This window comes from Pleurodeles waltl, chromosome 1_2 (genome assembly GCF_031143425.1).
Source record: "Pleurodeles waltl isolate 20211129_DDA chromosome 1_2, aPleWal1.hap1.20221129, whole genome shotgun sequence".
Classification (NCBI taxonomy): domain Eukaryota; kingdom Metazoa; phylum Chordata; class Amphibia; order Caudata; family Salamandridae; genus Pleurodeles; species Pleurodeles waltl.
Genome location: NC_090437.1, coordinates 1,348,769,120 through 1,348,793,243, shown reverse-complemented (window position 1 = coordinate 1,348,793,243; position 24,124 = coordinate 1,348,769,120). Strand labels below are relative to the sequence as shown.

General features: G+C 52.1%; 1 protein-coding gene across 1 annotated transcript in view; it reads left to right on the top strand.

The window, feature by feature from the left end:
• LOC138252717 (NACHT, LRR and PYD domains-containing protein 3-like) overlaps positions 1-24,124 on the top strand; it is a 458,845-nt gene that overhangs the window by 353,783 nt on the left and 80,938 nt on the right. The window contains exon 10 of the mRNA XM_069205762.1: positions 12,401-12,487. Coding sequence (XP_069061863.1) covers positions 12,401-12,487 — 87 coding nt within the window. The remainder of the gene's footprint in view (positions 1-12,400; positions 12,488-24,124) is intronic.

Sequence of the window (24,124 nt, the reverse complement as noted above, 5' to 3'; positions counted from 1 at the left end):
AAGTAACGATGCTCACAACATAACACAAAGCCACCCCATGGCTGTTGTAAATCTCAACTGGGGGGGGGTAACTGGTCCAAAGAAAGTTGTGGTAGCTTCAGATTTACCTGTAGACTGTCTATTAGGGAATGATTTGGGAGACATCAGCTTGGTCAGATGTGGAGTTGGAGGCCCATGCAGCAATGCTGGGCATCCCAGGGCATATTTTTGCTTTGAACAAGGGCTCAGGCCAAAAAGCAAAAAGGACAGGGAAGCTTGGATCCTGGAACAATGACCAAGTGCTCCCTAAAGCTAGGCCTAGTAGAAGCCAACCACTTCCTACTATCCCTCCCTCTACAGTGGATTCTAATTCTGAGGAAGAAGAATTCCCTCCCTGTGCAGAAACCTACACCAGAGGAGCTGGAAGCAGACACTGCTGAGCTTTTGGGTGAAGGGGGGCCTGCCAGAGAGGAGCTGAGTGTGGCACAGCAAACCTGTCCCACATTAGAGGGGTCTCAGACAGCAAGCTGTCAAACAGGCTAATGGGGATGTCAGTGACTCTCACAGAGTTTAACTGGGAGGACAACCTCTTGTACACTGAGCATAGGGATCCTAAACCTGGAGCTGCCAGGAGATTAGTGATTCCTCAGGAGTACAGAAAGTTCCTCCTAACACTGGCACATGACATTCCCTTAGCTGGGCATCTAGGACAAATGAAAACTTGGGACAGGCTTGTTCCCCTGTTTCATTGGCCTAGGATGTCTGAGGACCACAAAAGAATTTTGCAAGTCCTGTGAAACCTGTCAAGCCAGTGGCAAGACAGGTGGCACCCCAAAGGCACCCCTTATCCCACTGCCTGTGGTTGGGGTTCCCTTTGAAAGGGTAGGGGTTGACATAGTTGGCCCCCTTGACCCCTCCTACTGCTTCAGGCAATAGGTTTATCTTGGTGGTAGTGGACCATGCCACAAGATATCCTGAAGCTATTCCTTTAAGGACCACTACAGCTCCTGCAGTGGCAAAGGCCCCTCCTGGAATATTTTCCAGGGTGGGCTTCCCAAAGGAAGTAGTATCAGACAGAGGAAGCAATTCATGTCTGCATACTTAAAGGCCATGTGGAAGGAGTGTGTGGTGTAACTTACAAGTTCACAACACCCTATCATCCACAAACAAATGGACTGGTGGAGAGATTTAATAAAACTCTCAAAGGCATGATTATAGGACTCCCTGAAAAACTCCGCAGGAGATGGGATATCCTTCTACCATGCCTCCTTTTTGCCTACAGGGAGGTACCCCAGAAAGGAGTGGGCTTCAGCCCCTTTGAACTTCTTTTTGGACACCCTGTTAGGGGTCCACTCACACTTGTAAAGGAGGGTTGGGAACAACCTTTAAAAGCTCCTAAGCAGGATATTGTGGATTATGTACTTGGCCTCAGATCAAGGATGGCTGAGTACATGAAAAAGGCCAGTAAAAACCTTCAGGCCAGCCAAGAGCTCCAGAAGCAATGGCATGATCAGAAGGCTGTTTTGGTTCAGTACCAACCAGGGCAGAAAGTGTGGGTCTTGGAGCCTGTGGCCCCAAGAGCACTCCAAGATAAATGGAGTGGACCCCACACAATTGTTGAAAAGAAGGGTGAAGTCACCTACTTGGTTGACTTAGGCACTGCCAGGAGTCCCCTTAGGGTGCTCCATGTCAACCGCCTGAAACCCTACTATGACAGGGCTGATCTCACCCTGCTCATGGCAACAGATGAGGGACAGGAAGAAGACAGTGATCCTCTACCTGATCTCTTCTCTTCCACAGAACAAGATGCTCTTGTGGAAGGTGTAGTTTTGGCTGATTGTCTTACTGCTGAGCAGAAAGATAATTGCATAAATCTCCTAGGACAATTTTCAGAACTCTTCTCTACTGTGCCAGGCACCACTTCTTGGTGTGAGCACACTATAGATACTGGAGACAGTTTACCTGTCAAAAGTAAGATCTATAGGCAGCCTGACCATGTCAGGGACTGCATAAAGCAAGAAGTTCAGAAAATGTTGGAACTAGGAGTGGTTGAGCACTCTGACATTCCATGGGCTTCTCCTGTGGTACTGGTACTAAAACCCAATTCTAAAGATGGAAAGAAGGAAATGAGGTTTTGTGTAGACTATAGAGGTCTCAACTTGGTAACCAACAACTGATGCTCACCCTATACCCAGGGCAGATGAGCTTATAGATACACTGGCATCTGCCAAGTATCTAAGCACTTTTGATTTGACTGCAGGGTATTGGCAGATCAAATTGTCAGAAGATGCTAAACCTAAGACTGCATTTTCTACCATTGGAGGACATTACCAGTTTACTGTAATGCCTTTTGGTTTGAAAAATGCACCTGCCACTTTTCAGAGGTTGGTGAACACAGTCCTGCAAGGGCTGGAAGCTTTCAGTGCAGCATATTTGGACGATATAGCTGTCTTTAGCTCCAGCTGGGATGATCACCTGGTCCACCTTTGGAAAGTTTTGGAGGCCCTGCAAAAGGCAGGCCTCACTATCAAGGCTTCAAAGTGCCAGATAGGGCAGGGTAAGGTGGTTTATCTGGGACACCTTGTTGGTGGGGAACAGATTGCACCACTTCAGGGGAAAATCCAAACTATTATTGATTGGGTTCCCCCTACCACTCAGACTCAGGTGAGAGCCTTCCTAGGCCTCACTGGGTATTACAGGAGGTTCATTAAGAACTATGGCTCCATTGCAGCCCCTCTTAATGACCTCACATCCAAGAAAATGCCTAAAAAGGTATTATGGACAGCAAGCTGTCAGAAAGCTTTTGAGGAGCTGAAGCAGCTGTCCTGAAAAGCCCTTGTTACTCTAAAAAATTCTATGTCCAAACTGATGCATCTGAATTAGGAGTAGGGGCAGTCCTATCACAACTTAATTCTGAGGGCCAGGATCAACCTGTTGCTTTGATTAGTAGAAGGTTGACCCCTAGAGAAAAGCGTTGGTCTGCCATTGAGAGGGAGGCCTTTGCTGTGGTCTGGGCTCTGAAGAAGTTGAGGCCATACCTGTTTGGCACTCACTTCATTGTTCAGACAGACCACAAACCTCTACTTTGGCTAAAACAAATGAAAGGTGAAAATCCTAAATTGTTGAGGTGGTCCATATCCCTACAGGGAATGGACTATACAGTGGAACATAGACCTGGGAGTAGCCACTCCAATGCAGATGGACTCTCCAGATATTTCCACTTAGACAATGAAGACTCATCAGGTAATGGCTAGTCTTATTGTCCTTCGTTTGGGGGGGGGTTGTGTAGGAAAGTACCATCTTGCCTGGCATGTTACCCCCATTTTTCACTGTATATATGTTGTTTTAGTTGTATGTGTCACTGGGACCCTGGTAACCCAGGGCCCCAGTGCTCATAAGTGTGCCTGAATGTGTTACCTGTGTAGTGACTAACTGTCTCACTGAGGCTCTGCTAATCAGAACCTCAGTGGTTATGCTCTCTCATTTCTTTCCAAATTGTCACTGACAGGCTAGTGACCATTTTTACCAATTTACATTGGCTTACTGGAACACCCTTATAATTCCCTAGTATATGGTACTGAGGTACCCAGGGTTTTGGGGTTCCAGGAGATCCCTATGGGCTGCAGCATTTCTTTTGCCACCCATAGGGAGCTCTGACAATTCTTACACAGGCCTGCCACTGCAGCCTGAATGAAATAACGTCCACGTTATTTCACAGCCATTTTTCACTGCACTTAAGTAACTTATAAGTCACCTATATGTCTAACCTTTACCTGGTAAAGGTTAGGTGCAAAGTTACTTAGTGTGAGGGCACCCTGGCACTAGCCAAGGTGCCCCCACATTGTTCAGAACCAATTCACTGAACTTTGTGAGTGCGGGGACACCATTACACGCGTGCACTACATATAGGTCACTACCTATATGTAGCTTCACCATGGTAACTCCGAATATGGCCATGTAACATGTCTATGATCATGGAATTGCCCCCTCTATGCCATCCTGGCATTGTTGGTACAATTCCATGATCCCAGTGGTCTGTAGCACAGACCCTGGTACTGCCAGACTGCCCTTCCTGGGGTTTCACTGCAGCTGCTGCTGCTGCCAACCCCTCAGACAGGCAGCTGCCCTCCTGGGGTCCAGCCAGGCCTGGCCCAGGATGGCAGAACAAAGAACTTCCTCTGAGAGAGGGTGTGACACCCTCTCCCTTTGGAAAATGGTGTGAAGGCAGGGGAGGAGTAGCCTCCCCCAGCCTCTGGAAATGCTTTGTTGGGCACAGATGTGCCCAATTCTGCATAAGCCAGTCTACACCGGTTCAGGGACCCCTTAGCCCCTGCTCTGGCGCGAAACTGGACAAAGGAAAGGGGAGTGACCACTCCCCTGACCTGCACCTCCCCTGGGAGGTGTCCAGAGCTCCTCCACTGTGCTCCAGACCTCTGCCATCTTGGAAACAGAGGTGCTGCTGGCACACTGGACTGCTCTGAGTGGCCAGTGCCACCAGGTGACGTCAGAGACTCCTGCTGATAGGCTCCTTCAGGTGTTAGTAGCCTATCCTCTCTCCTAGGTAGCCAAACCCTCTTTTCTGGCTATTTAGGGTCTCTGTCTCTGGGGAAACTTTAGATAACGAATGCAAGAGCTCATCCGAGTTCCTCTGCATCTCCCTCTTCACCTTCTGATAAGGAAACGACCGCTGACCGCGCTGGAAGCCTGCAAACCTGCAACATAGTAGCAAAGACGACTACTGCAACTCTGTAACGCTGATCCTGCCGCCTTCTCGACTGTTTTCCTGCTTGTGCATGCTGTGGGGGTAGCCTGCCTCCTCTCTGCACCAGAAGCTCCGAAGAAATCTCCCGTGGGTCGACGGAATCTTCCCCCTGCAACCGCAGGCACCAAAAAGCTGCATCACCGGTCCCTTGGGTCTCCTCTCAGCACGACGAGCGAGGTCCCTCGAATCCAGCGACTCTGTCCAAGTGACCCCCACAGTCCAGTGACTCTTCAGCCCAAGTTTGGTGGAGGTAAGTCCTTGCCTCACCTCGCTGGGCTGCATTGCTGGGAACCGCGACTTTGCAGCTACTCCGGCCCCTGTGCACTTCCGGCGGAAATCCTTTGTGCACAGCCAAGCCTGGGTCCACGGCACTCTAACCTGCATTGCACGACTTTCTAAGTTGGTCTCCGGCGACTCCTTTGTGCAACTTCTGCGAGCACCGTTTCACGCATCCTCGTAGTGCTTGTTTCTGGCACTTCTCCGGGTACTACCTGCTTCAGTGAGGGATCTTTGTCTTGCTCGATGTCCCCTCTCTCTGCAGGTCTAATTTGCGACCTCCTGGTCCCTCCTGGGCCCCAGCAGCGTCCAAAAACGCCAAACGCACGATTTGCGTGTAGCAAGGCTTGTTGGCGTCCTTCCGTCGGGAAAACACTTCTGCACGACTCTCCAAGGCGAGTGGGATCCGTCCACCAAAGGGGAAGTCTCTAGCCCTTTTCGTTCCTGCAGAAACCTCAGCTTCTTCTGTCCAGTCGAAGCTTCTTTGCACCCGCAGCTGGCATTTCCTGGGCATCTGCCCATCTCCGACTTGCTTGTGACTTTTGGACTTGGTCCCCTTGTTCCACAGGTACCCTAGATTGGAAATCCACAGTTGTTGCATTGCTGGTTTGTGTCTTTCCTGCATTATTCCTCTAACACAACTCTTTTGTCCTTAGGGGAACTTTAGTGCACTTTGCACTCACTTTTCAGGGTCTTGGGGAGGGTTATTTTGCTAACTCTCACTATTGTCTAATAGTCCCAGCGACCCTCTACAAGGTCACATAGGTTTGGGGTCCATTCGTGGTTCGCATTCCACTTTTGGAGTATATGGTTTGTGTTGCCCCTATCCCTATGTTTCCCCATTGCATCCTATTGTAACTATACATTGTTTGCACTGTTTTCTAAGACTATACTGCATATTTTTGCTATTGTGTATATATATCTTGTGTATATTTCCTATCCTCTCACTGAGGGTACACTCTAAGATACTTTGGCATATTGTCATAAAAATAAAGTACCTTTATTTTTAGTATAACTGTGTATTGTGTTTTCTTATGATATTGTGCATATGACACTAAGTGGTACTGTAGTAGCTTCACACGTCTCCTAGTTCAGCCTAAGCTGCTCTGCTAAGCTACCATTATCTATCAGCCTAAGCTGCTAGACACCCTATACACTAATAAGGGATAACTGGGCCTGGTGCAAGGTGCAAGTACTCCTTGGTACTCACTACAAGCCAGTCCAGCCTCCTACAGGCAGGCACAGCCCTTTCAGGTGCGAGTTACCACTCCTCTCCTCCCTCCTAGCATAGATGACTCATCAGGTTATGCAGGCTACACCCCAGCCCCCTTTGTGTCACTGTCTGGAGAGAGGTGCAAACAGCCGATCTGTCAAACTAACCCAGACAGGGAATCCACAAACAAGCAGTCACAAAAATGGTTTAAGCAAGAAAATGACCACTTTCTAAAAGTGGTATTTTTAAAAACACAATCTCAAAACCAACTTTACTAAAAGATGTATTTTTAAATTGTGAGTTCAGAGGTCCCAAACTCCAGATGTCTATCTGCTCCCAAAGGGAATCTACCCTTTAATTATGTTTAAAAGCAGCCTCCAGGTTAACCTATGAGAGAGATAGGCCTTGCAACAGTGAAAAACGAATTTGGCAGTATTTCACTGTCAGGACATATAAAACACAAGAGTATGGGGGTGATTCTCACCCTGGCGGGCGGCGGAGGCCGCCCGCCAGAGTTCCACCCTCCAAAATACCGCTCCGCGGTCGAAAGACCGCTGAGGGTATTTTGGGATTTGCACTGGGCTGGCGGGCGACCCCCAAAAGGCCGCCCGCCAGCCCAGTGCAAATCATCCTTCCCACGAGGACGCCGGCTCAGAATTGAGCCGGCGGAGTGGGAAGGTGCGACGGGTGCAGTGGCACCCGTCGCGTATTTCAGTGTCTGCAAAGCAGACACTGAAATACAAAGTGGGGCCCTCTTACGGGGGCCCTTGCAGTGCCCATGCCATTGGCATGGGCACTGCAGGGGCCCCACGACAACCCATACCGCCATCCTGTTCCTGGCGGGCGAACCGCCAGGAACAGGATGGCGGTATGGGCTGTCAGAATCCCCATGGCGGCGCAGCGAGCTGCGCCGCCATGGAGGATTCTTAAGGGCAGCGGAAAACCGGCGGGAGACCGCCGGTTTTCCACTTCTGACCGCGGCAAAACCGCTGCGGTCAGAATGCCCTGCGGGGCACCTCCAGCCTGTTGGCGGTGCTCCCGCCAACCCTGGCCGCCGGGGTCAGAATGACCCCCTATATGTCCTACCTCAACCATACACTGCACCCTGCCCAGGGGGATACCGAGGGCCTACCTTAGGGGTGTTTTATATGTAGGAAAAGGGAAATGTTAGGCCTGGCAAGTGGGTACACTTGCCAAGTTGAATTTACAGTTTAAAACTGTACACACAGGCACATGCTGTGGCAGGTCTGAGACATGATTACAGGGCTACTTATGTGGGTGGTACAACCAGTGCTGCAGGTCCACTAGTAGCATTTGATTTACAGGCCAGGGCACCTCTAGTGCACTTTACTAGGGACTTACCAGTAAAATAAATATGCCAAGCATGGATAAACCAATCAACAGTACAATTTACACAGAGCGCATATGCACTTTAGCACTGGTTAGCAGTGGTAAAGTGCTCAGAGTTCTGAAGCCAACAAAAACAGTTCAGGAAAAATAGGAGGAAGGAGGCAAAAAGTTTGGAGATGACCCTGCAAAAAGGGCCAGGTCCAACATGACCCCCCACCAGCCTAAAGCCAGGGGAGAACAATCAATACCCTGATGTACTTCCCTGATTGAGGCGATAGAACAAGGACCCAGGCCCACAACAGCAGCGGCATGTTCCGGTTCTACACCTTTCTGACTCCAGTTGGATCCCTCTGTCCATACTCTCAGGGTCCACCAAGCTAACCCATGGGGAACCTTCCTCCTCACCTGCAGAAACCATCTGTGCAGCACCTAACCTTACTTTGCTCACAGATGTAGCTCAGGGGCCGGATAGTACCACCAGGGCCAACACAGTGGTGTTGCCCACTCTACCCCCGGGATGTGACTCTTGTCCCCCCCAGGGGCAAATCTGTCCACCAGGACAGCAAGCCACAGTGGCCACTGACAGCTGTCAGGAATGACAGCCATGCCCCAGGCCTCTCAAGGCTCTCTAACCACTATGACTGTGGAGAGTGCGGGGCGGTAGCCCCAGGTGCCTGGCACCCTTTGACCACTCTCCCTTCCACCAGGTCAAGGATGACAGCCTGACCCTGGTCCTCCCCTCTGGGGCTCTGTACCTTCCCTCCTGGAGCAGCTCCCCCAGAGTCCAAAATGTCAGGGTGGTGTCTGTACCTTCAGGTTGGACTAGGGCCAGGGGTGAGGCTTCCCTCCCCCTGCCCACCCTTCTGGGGTCCTGCACTCCCCAACTAGGAGTGCCCCCCCAGAAGACAACATGGTAGGGGCACTGTTAGCAGTAGCTCCTTCCTCCAGGTCAGGGGGGACACCCTGAACTTGGCTTTTCAATCCAGGGTTCTGCACCCCCCCTTGGGGAAGAGTACCCCTATAAATCACACTAGGGGGGGGAGATTAGGCAAACCGCTCCCCCCCCCTTTCAAGTCAGGGTTTACCCCCTGCACCTGATCCTCCAGTCCAGGGTCTGTACCCTCGGACAGGACCGCTGCCTGGCAACCCAGGACTTCCTGGGGGGCTCACCTACCCCCCACCAGGTCAGAGTTTACCCTCTGAACCTGGTCCTTCAACCCAGAGTCACCACCCTGCAGTTGAACCATTGCCTGGCACACCAGGACTTCCTGGTGGCATACCTAACCCCCACCAGGTCAGAGTTTAACCCCTGAATCTGGTCATCCAACCCAGAGTCACCACCATGAGGTTGAACCATTGCCTGGCACACCAGGACTTCCTAGGGGGCACACTTACCCCCCAAAAGGGACACACCGTCCCCAAGGGCCACACAAGAGCACTCCAGACCACAATCTGTGATGCAGGATCCATGCAGCTCTAGAGGAGAGCAGATCCACGCACCCGAATGTCTTTGCTGTAGGTGCCTGCTGATGCAGGGGAGTGACTCCTTCACTCCAAGGGAGATTCCGTCTTGCTTCTTGGTGCCACTGAAGTCTTGCTGAACCCAGAGGATGCACAGCAGGGGGAATGTTACAGTTGCTGGAAGGATCTGGAGAAACATTATGCATGGCGAGGTCGTCTGGGGAGTTGCAGTCTTGTCGGTTCATGAGGTGTCCATTTGTGTTTCCAGTGGCCAGGAGCAGAAGTAAATGATGCAGAGGAGTACTGGTGGAGTCTTGCACATCGTATCTGGGGACCCACCCACAAGGGAGTCTCTAACTCGCCCTAAAAGGGGGTTTGGTCATCTTGAATGGTGACCACCTATCAGGAGGGGGGTTTCTGATGTCGCCCGCCTGACCTGACCACTCAGACGCTCCCAAGGGGCCTCTGCACATCTTGATTTCAAGATGGCAGAATTGAGTGGCCACTTGGAGGAGCTCTGGGCACCACCCCTGGGGTGGTGATGGACAGGGGAGTGGTCACTCCCCTTTCCTTCGTCCAGTTTCACGCCAGAGCAGGGACTGGGGTTCCCTGAACTGGTGTGCTAGGGCATCTTCTGCATCTCCTGTCCCCATCCTGTGGGACTCCTGTGGGTGCTGCCGGAGCTTCTTTTGGCTCTCTGTGTTGCTGAGGGCCCCCTCCTGGGTAGAGTACCGCAGGTCCTTCCTGGCCCCCGGGAGCTCCACTTACCACTAACCGTGAGTTGTGCATGTGCCAAGGCTTGTTGGTGGAACACGAAAACGCAAACCAAACTTCAATCCTCCTTCCGGTGTGTGACATCACCTGCATCCTACAGAAACCCGACTTCATCTTCTTGGGTGCAGTGCTGAGTCTTCTTTACCGGTGGTTCACTTCTTGCACCTTCATCCTGATGGGTAGAGGCTCCTGACCTTCCTGGGCTCTGCAGTGCTTTTTGGACTTGGTACCCTTCTGCCACAGGTCCTCTTGTCCAGGAATCCACTGTTGGTGTCTTGCAGTCTCTTCTGGGTTTTGCATTATTCTTCTTTACTTCTCTGTGTGTGTTCTGGGAAACTTACTGTGATTTACTCCTGTTTTTCTGGTTGCTCGGATGGGTTGTTGTACTTACCTTTGGGCTTTCCTAGTACTCCCAGCTACCCTCTACCCACTCCACTTACCTAGGAGCGACTTTGGCATTCCAATTTTTAGTATATGGTTTGTGCTCCCCCTAGGGCCATTTCTCTCGATTGTGATTTTCACTATTTGCACTGTTTTCTAACTGTTTTTATGCCTATTTCTGAGTACTAGTGTATATAATTTGTGTATTACTCACCTCCTAAGGGAGTATAGCCTCTATGGTATTTTTGGTATCTGTGTCACCAAAATAAAGTACCTTTATTTTTGTAACACAGAGGTTTTTTTTTCATGTGTGTAAGTACAAAGGGGGTCATTACGACCTCGGCGGTCTTTTCAAAAGACCACCGAGGCCACGGGAGACAGAATACCGCCATTGCCGGCGGTATATCTGTCTCCCTATTATGACATTTCCGCTGGGCCAGCGGACGGTAACAGTGTTACCATCCGCTGGCCCAGCGGAAATGTCACATCAACATTGCAGCCGGCTCGTAATAGAGCAGGCGGCAATGCTGATGTGCAGCGGGTGCAGTAGCACCCGTCGTGCATTTCACTGCCCGGAAATGCGTGACAGGGCTCTGCCTGGGGGCCCCTGCACTGCCCATGCCAAGTGCATGGGCAGTGCAGGGGCCCCCAGGGGCACCCCAAGTCCCCTTACCGCCGGCCTTTCCATGGCGGTGTGTACCGCCATGGACAAGCCGGCGGTCGGGGACTCATAATCCCCAGGGCAGCGGTGCAGGCATCGCTGCCCTGGGGATTATGACCGCCAGGCGGAATCCTGGCGGGAAAGTGAGGGGCCGGCGGTATGGCCGTGGCAATTCCGCCACGGTCATAATTGCTGGCGGAACACCGCCAGCCTGTTGGCGGTGTTACCGCCAACATACCGCCAGCCGCCAGGGTCGTAATGACCCCCAAAGTGTGTCTAAAGTGGTATTGCATGAGCTTTGCATGTCTCCTAGATAAGCCTTGGCTGCTCATCCACAGCTACCTCTAGAGAGCCTGGCTTCCTAGACACTGTCTTCATTCACTAATAGGAGTTGCCTGGATCTGGTATAAGGTGCCAACACCATAGGTGTCCATTACACACCAGGCCAGCTGCCTGCACTCACCCTCTGTCTATTTCTGCCTGTGGGAAACAGCTCATCCTCTCTGTAATTTTCCTGTGTGAAGGATCTCATCCTCTCTGTATTTTTCCTGTGTGAAACAGCTAATCCTTTCTGTATTTTTCCTGTGTGAAACAGCACATCCTCTATGTAGTTTTCCTGTACGAAACAGCTAATCCTCTCTAGATTTTTCCTTTGTGAAACAGCTCATCCACCCTGTAGTTTTCATCCGCCCTGTAGTTTTCCTACGTGAAACAGCTAATCGTCTCTGTATTTTTCCGGTGTGAAACAGCTTATTCTCCCTGTAGTTTTCCTTTGCGAAACAGCTCAACTGATCTGTATTTTTCCTGTGTGAAGTAGCCTGTTCTCTCTGTAGTTTGCATGTGTCAAATAGCTCATCCTCTCTGTATTTTGTCTGTGTGAAACAGCTCATCCTCTTTGTATTTTTCCTGTGTGAAACAGCTCATCCTCCCGGTAGTTTTCCTGTGTAAAACAGCTCATCTTCTTTGTAGTTTTCTTGTGTGAAACAGCTCATCCTCTCTGTACTTTTCCTGTGTGAAACAGCTCACCCCGTAGTTTTCCTATATAACAGCTTATCCTCTCTGTATTTTTCCTGTGTGAAACAGTTCATCCGTCCTGTAGTTTTCCTGTGTGAAACAGCTCATTTCCCTGTGGTTTTACTGTGTGAAACAGCTCACCCTCTTTGTATTTTTCCTGTGTGAAGCAGCTCATCCTCTCTGTAGCTTTCTTGTGTCAAACAGCTCATCCTCTCTGTATTTTGTCTGTGTCAAACAGCTCATCCTCTCTGTATTTTTCCTGTGTGAAACAGCTCACCCTCTCTGTAGTTTTCCTGTGTGAAGCAGCTTATCCTATTATTGTTTTGTGAGTGTGTTTATGAGCTCTTCTCTAAGTGTGTACTATATGTATGAAATCGCTGGTCTCTCTGTGGGACCTTTCCTGTGTGCATTAACTGCCCTGCTTAGTGTAGTCTGTGCCTGTGATTTTTCTCTGTACACTGTGACTGTACAGTATATAACCAGATGCAGCTCGGCTTGTAAGATTTTATCATTTTCTCTCCTTCGATAGTCTGAGCAAGAACAGACTGGGGGATGCAGGGGCCCTGCAGCTTGCAGAGGGACTGAGGAGCCCAGAGTGTAAACTCAGAAAACTGGGGTAAGTTGTGACTTTTGGCTAGGGCCTGTAGCTGTCACAGTGGTAAGGTTTATCAGAAAATTGTTTTTATTGGGGTTATTGATAAACATGTTTTACTGTTGTGTACAGATAGTAGTCATAATGCATAATCCCAGCACCTCCAAACGTGTCTATTCTATGCAACATGCATGCTACAGTGTGCTATCAGGCCCACTGTTCATCAATGTATCCCGTATACCAAAACACGTTGCAAAAAGACAAAAACCAACTGTACAGCAATTGTCTAACAAAAGCAGGGCAGAAGGTCCTGCACACCTCTTTCTTCCAGCTGTCTTAATTAGTCCGTGTCGCATAGGAACCTCCATCAATGTGTATCGGGTCAAGGAAGGCATCTGTGCAGGGGGCTCCTGCGTAGCCATGCGATCCACAGATACCTCCAATTAAAATCCACAAACTATCTCTGCCAGCTGTATCATGCAGAATAGGCCTTACATGTAACACAAACCAACTCAGAACTGTCAAACTTCTGTCTCAAGGGTGGTATGGTACAAATCTTCCGACTCTACCCATGTGAGGGCGGGACCGCCAGGAAGGGCACCACAGAAGGCTGGTGTGGAGGCACCCACCCAGTAAGCGGGAACATCCAGTCTGGCCCTGGTGGGGGACAAGACCAAGGCACCACCCCACAGGCCTCCTCTCTTTGTAGGACTCTTTCTTCTGGTCGGGGCCACAAGGTGACTCCCTGACCCACTCTAGGCCCCTCCCTGGACTTCCAGGCCACAGCTATGTATCTGTTTGTCAGAGTTAAAGCCAAGTCCAAGAACCTATGCCCGACCTTCTAAGGTTTGGTTCTGGGAAAGATGCCCAACAAACACACCCCTTGAGCGCCCGATTCAGGGTTGCATTTAGTCTATCCAGGATAGACCCCCAGTATGTTTGTAGCTGAGCACACGCCCACGTCATGTGGCAAAAGTCTTCAACTAGAAGTTCACGATCTCCATGGTTCTCCTCCGAAAATTACCTTGATTTTGTGTGTGGTTAAGTATGTCATGTGTGTGTAATTAAACTGTATGTATGTTCGGCAAGTATTGCGGGACACTAAGCCCGGGTGCCCTGACTTTACACCAATGCATTCACAAAAAATCACAGTAACAACCCACAATCCCCCCGGAAGAATGAATAGACAATGCGAAAATCGGTCAAACATTATAATGTGCCAATATACATGTCATACAAAAATATACAGATATATATTTCAAAATCACTCATAATTATATATACGAGAAGTAGTGCAGATATGTACACAACAATGTCCGTGCACCAACAGTCCAAAAATGCATGGGCGAGGCCCACAAAAGATACCTGACCACTATCGGAGAGAACACTGCCGGGGCATCAGATCGAAATACTACAGGCACCTCAGGGGGAAGGGAAGGGGGGGCACCTCAGCCAGATGAATTCAAAGCCAGATCCACGACGGGGCTCCATGCCCATTGATGTATCCTGGGGAGTGCAAAGCCACAGTCTCACAAGTCTCTACAGTGGGTGGGTTGCCCACTGTGCCATCCTGGGGAGTGTAAAGCCACAGTCTCTCAAGTAGATGCAGTTCTCTACTGGTACTGGGTGTGACTGGTGCCCAGACTGGATGAGTCTCCCCGTGAAAGTTCATGTCCTGTCACTGTCCCAGCTGCACATGGGATAAGGATGCCTGATGTGGTGGCCTTTTCATTCCTACACAGTGCTTGCCCTGTTCTTCACCATGGCAGTCTTTGCCCTGTTCAGCGGTCTTCACCATGGCGGTCTTTGCCCTGTTCAGCGGTCTTCACCATGGCGGTCTTTGCCCTGTTCAGCGGTGCTCTGCCATGGCGGTTCAGGACTGTTCAGCGGTCTTCACCATGGCGGTCTTTGCCCTGTTCAGTGGTGCTTTGCCATGCCGGTCTTTGCCCTGTTCAGCGGTCTTCACCATGGCGGTCTTTGCCCTGTTCAGTGGTGCTTTGCCATGGCGGTCTTTGCCCTGTTCAGCGGTCTTCACCATGGCGGTCTTTGCCCTGTTCAGCGGTGCTTTGCCATTGCGGTTCGGACATTGGTGTGTGGCATGACGATCTCTACACTGGGCATTGGTGTGTGGCACGACGTTCTCTACACTGGGCATTGGTGTGTGGCATGACGTTCTCTACACTGGGCATTGGTGTGTGGCATGATGTTCCATCATTGCCCAGCGGGGCTGTGGCAGCCGGGGCCCTCCTTGGCTGTGACTCTGGCGGTGGTCTCTGGACCAGTGACGATACTTGTGCCCTCCTGGGCTGTGACTCTGGCGGTGGTCTCTGGACCAGTGACGATACTTGTGCCCTCCTGGGCTGTGACTCTGGCGGTGGTCTCTGGACCAGTGACAATACTTGTGCCCTCCTGGGCTGTGACTCTGGCGGTGGTCTCTGGACCAGAGACGATACTTGGGCCCTCCTGGGCTGTGACTCCGGCGGTGGTCTCCTGACCAGTGACGATACTTGTGCCCTCCTGGGCTGTGACTCCGCCGGTGGTCTCCTGACCAGTGACGATACTTGTGCCCTCATGGGCAGTGACTCTGGCGGTGGTCTCCTGACCAGTGACGATACCTGTGCCCTCCTGGGCTGTGACTCCGCCGGTGGTCTCCTGACCAGTGACGATACTTGTGCCCTCCTGGGCTGTGACTCTGGCGGTGGTCTCCTGACTAGTGACGATACTTGTCCCCTCCTGGGCTGTGACCCCGCCGGTGGTCTCCTGACCAGTGACGATACTTGTGCCCTCCTGGGCTGTGACTCCGCCGGTGGTATCCTGACCAGTGACGATACTTGTGCCCTCCTGGGCTGTGACTCTGGCGGTGGTCTCCTGACCAGTGACGACGGTGCTGGCGGTTGTGTCTGGACCGCCGGAAATGATGGCGCACTTCTCCGCCGTGACACTCACAAGAGGCTGGGCAGACTTCCTCTGGACCTTCCCCACCTTTGTTGGAGTCACAGCTGACTCACCAATCCCCTTCGAACCCATGTCATTTGTTGTCCCACCAGGAGTCTTAACGCTGTCCCGTTGTCCACTCTCCAATTTTAGAGCCTTTACAGGGGGTGGGCTGCCAGTGCCTTGGCTCCAGGTCCTACTGCCTGCCCTAGTGGCCGGTGCACTCCACAAGCCTTGAACATGCACCACTGGTATTGGAGGCTTTTTGGCTGAGGCGCTATGACAGGACTGATGAATTGGAAGGAGGGGGCAAAAAGGTCAATTTTACAGAGGGACAGTTTCTGACGAACACTGGGATGGGTAGCTGGAGGGGGTCTGGGAGTGGAGGAAGAGGAGGTGGTTGTCGGAGGTGTCACTTTAGCTGTTTTGGGTGCAGGTGCAGGTACTGGAGGCTGTCGTGAGGTGAATGGATGTTGGGTGAGTGATTGCCGACGTTTGTGTACTTTGGGAGGGGGCGTCACAGACACACTGGGAGAAGACACAGGAGACGTGTAAATGGCAGTGGAGGTGGTGAGTGCAGGTGAGCGGCATGGGGTGCTGGGTCTCCTTGTGCGACTCATGGTGCCTGTAGATGTGGTGCATGCAGGTGTGTGTGTAGACGAGACTGGGAGGGAGGAGGGCGAAGAGGAGGAGGGGGACACAGTGGAGACAGTGGATGTTGCTGTGTCTGTATGGGTGTGATGCTTGTGTGAGTGCCTGTGGGATGTGTGGTGCCTATGTTTGCTTGAGCTACTTTTGTGTGTTGACTTGTGTGCATGCTGGTCTGTAGGTTTGCTTGGGATGGGCTGGGGTACAGGGGATTGGGTCTGGGTGGAGGAAGTTGGAGGGGGGAGGCTAGACACAGGGACAATGGCTGCCATCAGTGCTGAGGCCAGAGATTGCAGGGTTCGCTGAAGGACAGCCTGACCAGAATGAATGCCCTCCAGGAATGCATTACCGTGTTGCAACTCTCGTTCTACACCCTGGATGGCATTCACAATGGTAGACTGCCCAACAGTGAGTGACCTGAGAAGGTCAATGGCCACCTCACTGAGGGCAGCAGGGGTGACTGGGGCAGGGCCTGAGGTGCCTGGGGCGAAGGTGATGCCCACCCTCCTGGGTGAGCAGGCACGGGGCGAACGCTGAGGGGCTGCTGGGAGGGCGGTGCTGGTAGGGGAGGTGGCGGCTGTACCTGTTGAAGTGGGGGGCACAGATGGTGCCGCCACCACAGGGGAGCTCCCATCGGCGGACAAGTCCGTGTCGCTGGTTAGTGATCCGGTGGCCGACGTGAAGCTCCCCTCGCCCTCCGTCCCACTGGTGCATTCAGAGTCCGTGGTGTGGCCCTCCATGGCCATGTGGGATGCAGCTCCCTCGTGCTCCGGTGCCACTGTACTTCCGCCTGTTGATGCTGATGTACAGAAGGACAGGGAGAGCAGGAAAAGGGGGGAAGACAGAAGAAAGAGAGTTTTAGTGCATGGCATTCCGCTACCGTTGGCGGACAAGACAGACGCAGCAGCCCCCTGCATAACACCGTGCTCCTGCACTCTGCACATGCACTTTCTGGGTTATGGCCTACATGGCAATGGTGGACATCTGCGCACATGGATGCCACAGGGGCAACTATACCTCGACTTGGCACTCTGCTGAGGTGGGGTTGAGTGCCACATGGCCTACATTACGGAGGGGCCTTGCCTACCTAACTCGCCCTGGCCTAGGGACACCCACAGCCCACCTCCCCCACCCAGATACCTCCACTGCACCCAAAGTCCGCAGAATGAGGTTGTACTCACCCCCTTGTGTCTGCTGTGATGTCCTCAAGCGCCCATCCAACTCCGGGTAGGCCACCGCCAGGATCTGGAACATCAGGGGGGTCATGGTGCGACGGGCACCCCTCCCACGTTGGGAGGACATCCCCAGCTGAGCCTCCGCCGTCTTCTTGCTGCAGCGGCGAATGCCCTCCCATCTCTTCCGGCAGTGGGTGCCCCGTCTCTGGTGGGCCCCCACGGTCCGGACCTCCTTGGCGATGGCACGCCAAATGTCCCTCTTCTGGTGGGCGCTGACCTACATGACATGCACAAGGGAAGAGGAACAGTCATTACCAACTGCACCGTCTATGTGAGTGGCCCCCTCCCTACTCTGGCCATGTGGCCCATTCATTCCCATGCATTAATGTTCTATGAACTGTGCCCCCTTCCCTCTCCCACCCAGCCCTCTCCACCCAGGCCTAGCCCATACAACGTGCTCCCTGTATACTAACCTGTTGGTCTGGAGGACCGTAGAGTAGCGTGTACTGGGGGAGGACCCCATCCACAAGTTTCTCCAACACCTGTGCAGTGAAGGCAGGGGCCCTTTCCCCAGACGCAGCAGCCATCGTCGCTTCCAGACCGAGGTCACAGCAGCACTAGCAGTGTAGGTCCTCTCCTGTCGAAGGTCAGGTATCTAGTGATTGAACAGATAGAAAATGGCGGTGACGTCTGCGGAGGTGCGCATCATCACCGCCGGCGCACCTGTTCATTGGCTCCTGGGACCCATAGGGTCCAATATTAACCAATGCAGCATTGCGCCGCGGTCTACGACCGCCTACCGCGACGGTGTGCAACGCCAGCGCAGTTACCCCACAATCCCATTGTCCCAGTTTAGAGGTCAGGCAGCCGCCATTTCAGGGGCCCACATGGCTTCATTTACGACTGTGTCACACATAGCTAGGCCTACACTCAACACACATACAGGAAGGGTTTTGTGTCTGGTGTAGTCTTGTGTGTAACTGTGGGTACATACCTGGAGGAATAGTGACTAGTTCTTCGCTGTTGTCCTTCGTAGGCACCGTCAGCTGGGACATATGAGAACATGGCGGAATCCTCCGGTGTACCGACCGCTGGTGGACCTGTTGACAATGGAAGAAAGACATGTCATCGTCACCTACCGGTTTGACCGTGCCACTATCCAGGAACTATGTACCCAGTTGGAGCCAGACCTGATGTCGCCAATCCGCCATCCGACTGGAATCCCCCCTGACGTGCAGGTGCTGTCAGTGCTCCATTTCCTTGCAAGTGGGTCATTTCAGACTACTGTGGCCATGGTATCAGGGATGTCCCAGCCTATGTTTTCCAACGTCTTGTCCAGAGTGTTGTCTGCCCTGCTGAAACATGTAAGGAGATACATCATTTTCCCTCAGGTGGAGGATTTGCCTACAGTGAAAGGTGACTTCTATGCCCTTGGACATATCCCCAACGTCATAGGTGTAAATTGATGGGACCCATGTAACTCTGGTCCCCCCCCACAGGAGTGAACAGGTGTACAGGAACAGGAAGAGTTATCATTCCATGAATGTCCAGATGGTCTATTTGGCAGACCAGTACATCTCGCAGGTAAATGCTATGTTCCCTGGCTCTGTGCATGATGCCTACACACTGTGGAATAGCAGCATCCCTGATATGATGGGTCAACTCCAGAGGCACCGTGTATGGCTATTGGGGGACGCTGGTTACCCCAACCTTTCCTGGCTATTGACCCCAGTGAGGAATCCCAGGACCAGGGCAGAGGAACGCTACAATGAGACCCATGGGCGGACTAGGAGGGTGATCGAACGCACCTTCGGCCTCCTGAAGGCCAGGTTCAGGTGCCTCCATATGACAGGTGGATCCCTATTCTACTCACCGAAGAAGGTGTGCGACATCATCATCGCCTGCTCCATGCTCCATAATTTGGATTTGCGACGCCAGGTGCCTTTTCTGCAGGAGGATGATCCAGATGACGGTGTGGTAGCAGCTGTGGAGCCTGTGGACAGTGATGAGGATGAAGCTGAGGAAGAAGAAAACGAGAATAGGGAGTCAGTCATACAGCAATATTTCCAGTGACACACAGGTGAGAACATTTTCTGGTTTAACATTACATTCACTTTCACACGTCTACCTCTATCCTGTTCCTCCATTTCAATCACTATTTGTTAACTGAGTTGTACCCTTCCATTTCAGTTTCACAGGTATGGTAACCAACGTGTCAACTGTTTGCATCCTTCATGGGCTTGTGATGTGTGACATAGGTATGTTAGCCTTACAATGGTACAGCCATTATGACACTGTCATTGATAATACAAAGTACCAAATCATAGACTGACTCCAGATTGTTTTGTGTTTCAAGGGTGTTTATTTAAGTGCTCAAAAAATGAAGGGGGGTTGTAAAATGGTGATGGGGGATGGTGGAGGAATGTCCATGGCAGAGTCCAGTCTATTAGTTTCACAGGTGCACTGCCCATCTGGGCATGGGAAGTGGAGCTGGGGCAGTTCGAATATGGACAGGGTAACAAAGTGGGACAGTGGGAGGACAATCAGGGTGGTCTTATTTCCTGGCGGGGTCTTGCCATCTTGCTCTGTCCTGTTCCTGGATCTCAGGGACCGCTTGCGTGGTGGTTGTCCGTCTGCAGGGGATGGGGTGCTGGTGTGGTGGTCCTGTGGCGGGGCGTCCTGTCCACTAGCGCCGGCGGAGGTGGTGGGCAGTTCATCGTCGTGGCTAGTGTCAGAGGCCCCTTGGAGTGCCACGGTGTCCCTCAAGGTCTACTGTATGTCCTTCAGCACCCCTACGATGGTGCCCAGGGTGGAGCCGATGGTCCTGAGCTCCTCCCTGAACCCCAAATACTGCTCCTCCTGCAGGCGCAGGGTCTCCTGAAACTTGTCCAGGACCGTCGCCATCGTCTCCTGGGAGTGGTGGTATGCTCCCATGATGGAGGAGAGGGCCTTGTGGAGAGTTGGTTCCCTTGGCCTGTCCTCCCTCTGTCGCACAGCAGCCCTCCCAGTTCCCCTATGTTCCTGTGCCTCCGTCCCCTGGACCTTGTGCCCACTACCACTGCCCCCAGGTCCCTGTTGTTGTTAGGGTGGTGGGTTACCCTGGGTGCCCTGTAGTGGTGGACACACCACTGATTGACCTGTCCTGGGTAGGGAGGTTTGGGCCCGCTGGGTGGGTGCTGTGCTGGTGTTACCAGAGGGTGGAAAGTCGGTGTTGGGCTGTGCCTGTGCAAGGGGAACCGACTGTCCTGAGGCCCACGATGGTCCGGGCTGGTCATCAAGATCCAGTAGGGCAGAGCTGCTCTCGTCACTGTGGGCCTCTTCTTTGGGTGGAGTGGTGTTGTCTGGACCCTCTGGTGTGGTAATGGTCCTTCGGGTTCCTGCAGGGGCATAAGAGCATGATTATTGCATGTGTGTGTGTAATGGTGTGCAATGGGTGGGTGTGCGTGAACCCCAGTGCAAGCATTCCTGTGTGGGGGCTTGTGTGATGATGGTTGGGGGGGTGTTCTGGGTATGTGCAGTGAGCATGCTTTAGTGAGGGGTGACCATGCTTAGTTGTGTCATGCAGGGCTTGGTGTTGGGATGGGTGGTTTGTGTTATGGGTACATTAGTGAGGAGTTGTAGTGATAGGGGAGGGTGTGAGGGTGGGGGTGTGTGATAGCATGCAGGTAGGGTGGGGGATATGATAGTTAAGATTTGACTTACCAGTGTCCCATCCACCACTGACTCCTCCGAGGCCCTCAGGATGCAAGATGTTCAAGACTTGCTCCACCCATGTTGTTAGTTGTGGGGGAGGAGGTGGGGGTCAGCTGCCAGTCCGCTGCACCGCAATGTTGTGCCTGGAGACCGTGGAACGCACCTTCTCCCGTAGGTCATTCCACCTCTTCCTGATGTCCTCCCTATTTCTTGGGTGCTGTCCCACGGCGTTGACCCTGTCCACTATTCTGCGCCATAACTCCATCTTCCTGGCTATTGATGTGTGCTGTACCTGTGAGCCAAATAGCTGTGGCTCTACCCGGACGATTTCCTCCACCATGACCCTGAGCTCCTCCTCGGAGAAGCAGGGGTGTCTTCGGCGTGCCATGGGGTGGTGTGGGTGAGGTGTGGGGTGGTGTATGTGGTGATGAGTGTGGTGAGTGTAGTGGTGTGTGGTGTTTTGTGGGTGGATGTTGTGTGGGTGATGGTGTTGTGTGCCTCTGTGTGATGGGGTTGTCAATTGCTGTGCTGTCTCACTGGCCTTCTTTCAGAATTTCTCGTCGTAGGGGTTTGTGGGTGATGTGGGTGTGTATTTTATATTGTATTGGGTGTGTGGGAGTGGTGTTTGTATGTGTATCAGGTGTGTGTATTTGGAATTGTCCAATGTCGCGGTGTTTTGTAGATGTGTGTGTATTTTGTGCGCGGCGGTGTGTACCGCCAATGGAATACCGCGGTTGAAAGACAGCTGCGTGGATTCGTGGGTCGTAATAGCATGGGCGTGTTTCTGTTGGCGTGGAGGTGGAGGATTTGTTTCCGCCAGTTTATCACTGAACTTTGGTGTGGCGGTGTTGTGTGGGTGTCTGAATTTCGGCGGATTCCGAGATGTGTGTCATAATAGCTGTGGCGGTCTACCGCGGCCGCGGTGGTGTATTGGCGGTCTTCTGCACGGCGGTAAGCGCCTTTTACCGCCAATGTTGTAATGGCCCCCTATATGTGAGGGCATAGCTGCATGAGCAATATGCCCCCACTGTGTCCTTGCCGAACCTGGGACATAGTGAGTGAACAGAGCAGCCATTTTCATATATTTGCTGGACACTGGTAAATACGAGTTTGCCAGCTCCATAATGGCTACTCTGAACCCCGGGTTGTTTGGTATCAAACATCTCGGAATGATAAATCCAAACAGGTATCAGTACTGGATTTATTATAAAATGTACCCAGGGGTCACCTTAGAGGTGCCCCCTGCAAACACTAACTATCCTGACATGGTTGCTGACTGGTTCTATCCAGCCTGCCACATCCAGACAGCCAATAAACAAATCTGGGGGAGAGCCCTGTCTCTCTGGGTTGGAAATAAAATACCCTTCCTGGGTGGAGGAGCTAACTCCCCCTTCCTCAGGAATGTGCACTGCCCTGGCAGTGAGCTTCAAAGGGCTACCGCCCTTGAATCTCGACCCCCAGGCCTGCTGCTAGCAGCAGATGGCCTCCCCCTTTGCAAACCCCCACTTTTGGAGGGAGCAAAGGCGGGAAACCACACAAAAGGTAGGAGGAGTGGCCACACTGAGCATGCACCACCCTAGGGGGCTTGCAGGCAAAGTGGACACTCCATTTCATTTTCCTCCATGTTAGAATAGCCAATAGGTTTAGGGAACTGACCCTTCCCACAGGAAGTGGTCACATTAGTGGGTGTGGCCACCCATGGGTAAGTGTCTATAGGAGGCTGGCCTGGCTTATAGTGGGTACCTGATGGTACTTACACCTTGTGCCAGGTCCAGTTATCCCTTATTAGTAGATTTGTAGTGTTCTAGCAGCTTAGGCTGATAGAGGTAGCTACAGCAGAGCAGCTTAGGCTGAACTAGGAGACATGCAAAGCTCCTACTATACCACTTATATCATATAGCACTATATCATAAGAATCACAATATTTAGAGTTACTAAAAATAAAGGTACTTTATTTTAGTGACAATGTGCCAAAAATATCTCAGAGGATATACTCCCTTAGGAGGTAAGAAAAATACACAAAATATATACACTAACCAAAATCGGGTAAGTAAACAGTTAGAAAAGTAGTGCAAAAACAGTAGAACACAATAGGATGCAATAGGCCTAGGGGCAACGCAAACCATATACTAAGAAAGTGGAATGCAAACCACTTAGGGACCTCAGGCCTATTGTAGTGTGTAGAAGGTCGCTTAGAGTGTAATAAAACACTAAGGGTGTCCAAGTTACCCCACCCTAAGACTCTGAAAAGCAGGAGTAAAGTGACCCTACTTCCCCAGAAACACACTAAAGTTGTGATAGGAAATTCTGCAAAGACCACAACGGATTGCAAAGCCATGAAGATGGATTCCTGGACCTGAGGACCTGCAAACGAAGGGGACCAAGTCCAAGAGTCACGAAAGTGTCTGGGGGTGGCAGAAGCCCACTAAACCCCAGATGAAGGTGCAAAATGGCTGCCTCTGGGTGGAACAAGCTGAAGATTCTGCAATAACGGAAGGTGCCAGGAACTTCTCCTTTGCACACAAGATGTCCCACGGCGTGCTGGAGGATGCAGAGTTCTGCTAGCAGCAAAGGTCATGATTGACCTTCCTGGGTGCAGCCCGGGCCCAGGAAGGACCAGGAGGTCACCCCTTGAAGGAGGAGACAGAGGGGGCGCTCAGCAACACAGAGAGCCCACGCAGAAGCAGGAACACCCGCAGAAGTACTTGAACACAGGTTCAAGAAAACTGAGAATGGCGGTCATCTCAACACTACAAAGGAGGGTCCCACGAAGCCGGTGATAACCTCAGCGAGTTAAGCAATGCAGGACAGAGTGCTGGGGGCCTGGGCTGTGCTGTGCACAAAGGATTCCTTGCAAAAGTGTACAGAAGCCCTGGCAGCTGCAGTTCACACAGTACACAGGATTACGGTCTGGCGTGGGGAGGCAAGGACTTACCTCCACCAAATTTGGATAGATGGACCACTGGACTGTCGGGGTCACTTGGATCCAGCTCCTGTGTTCCAGGGACCACACTCGTCAAGATGAGAGGGGACCCAGAGGACTGGTGAAGCAGAAATGTGGTTCCTGCGTTAGCAGGGGGAAGATTCTGTAGATCCACTGGAGATTTCTTCTTGGCTTCCAGTGCAGCATTAAGGCAGACAGCCCCCAGAGCATTCACCACCAGGAAACAGTTGAGGAAGCCAGCAGGATTAGGCGCTACGCTGTCGCTGG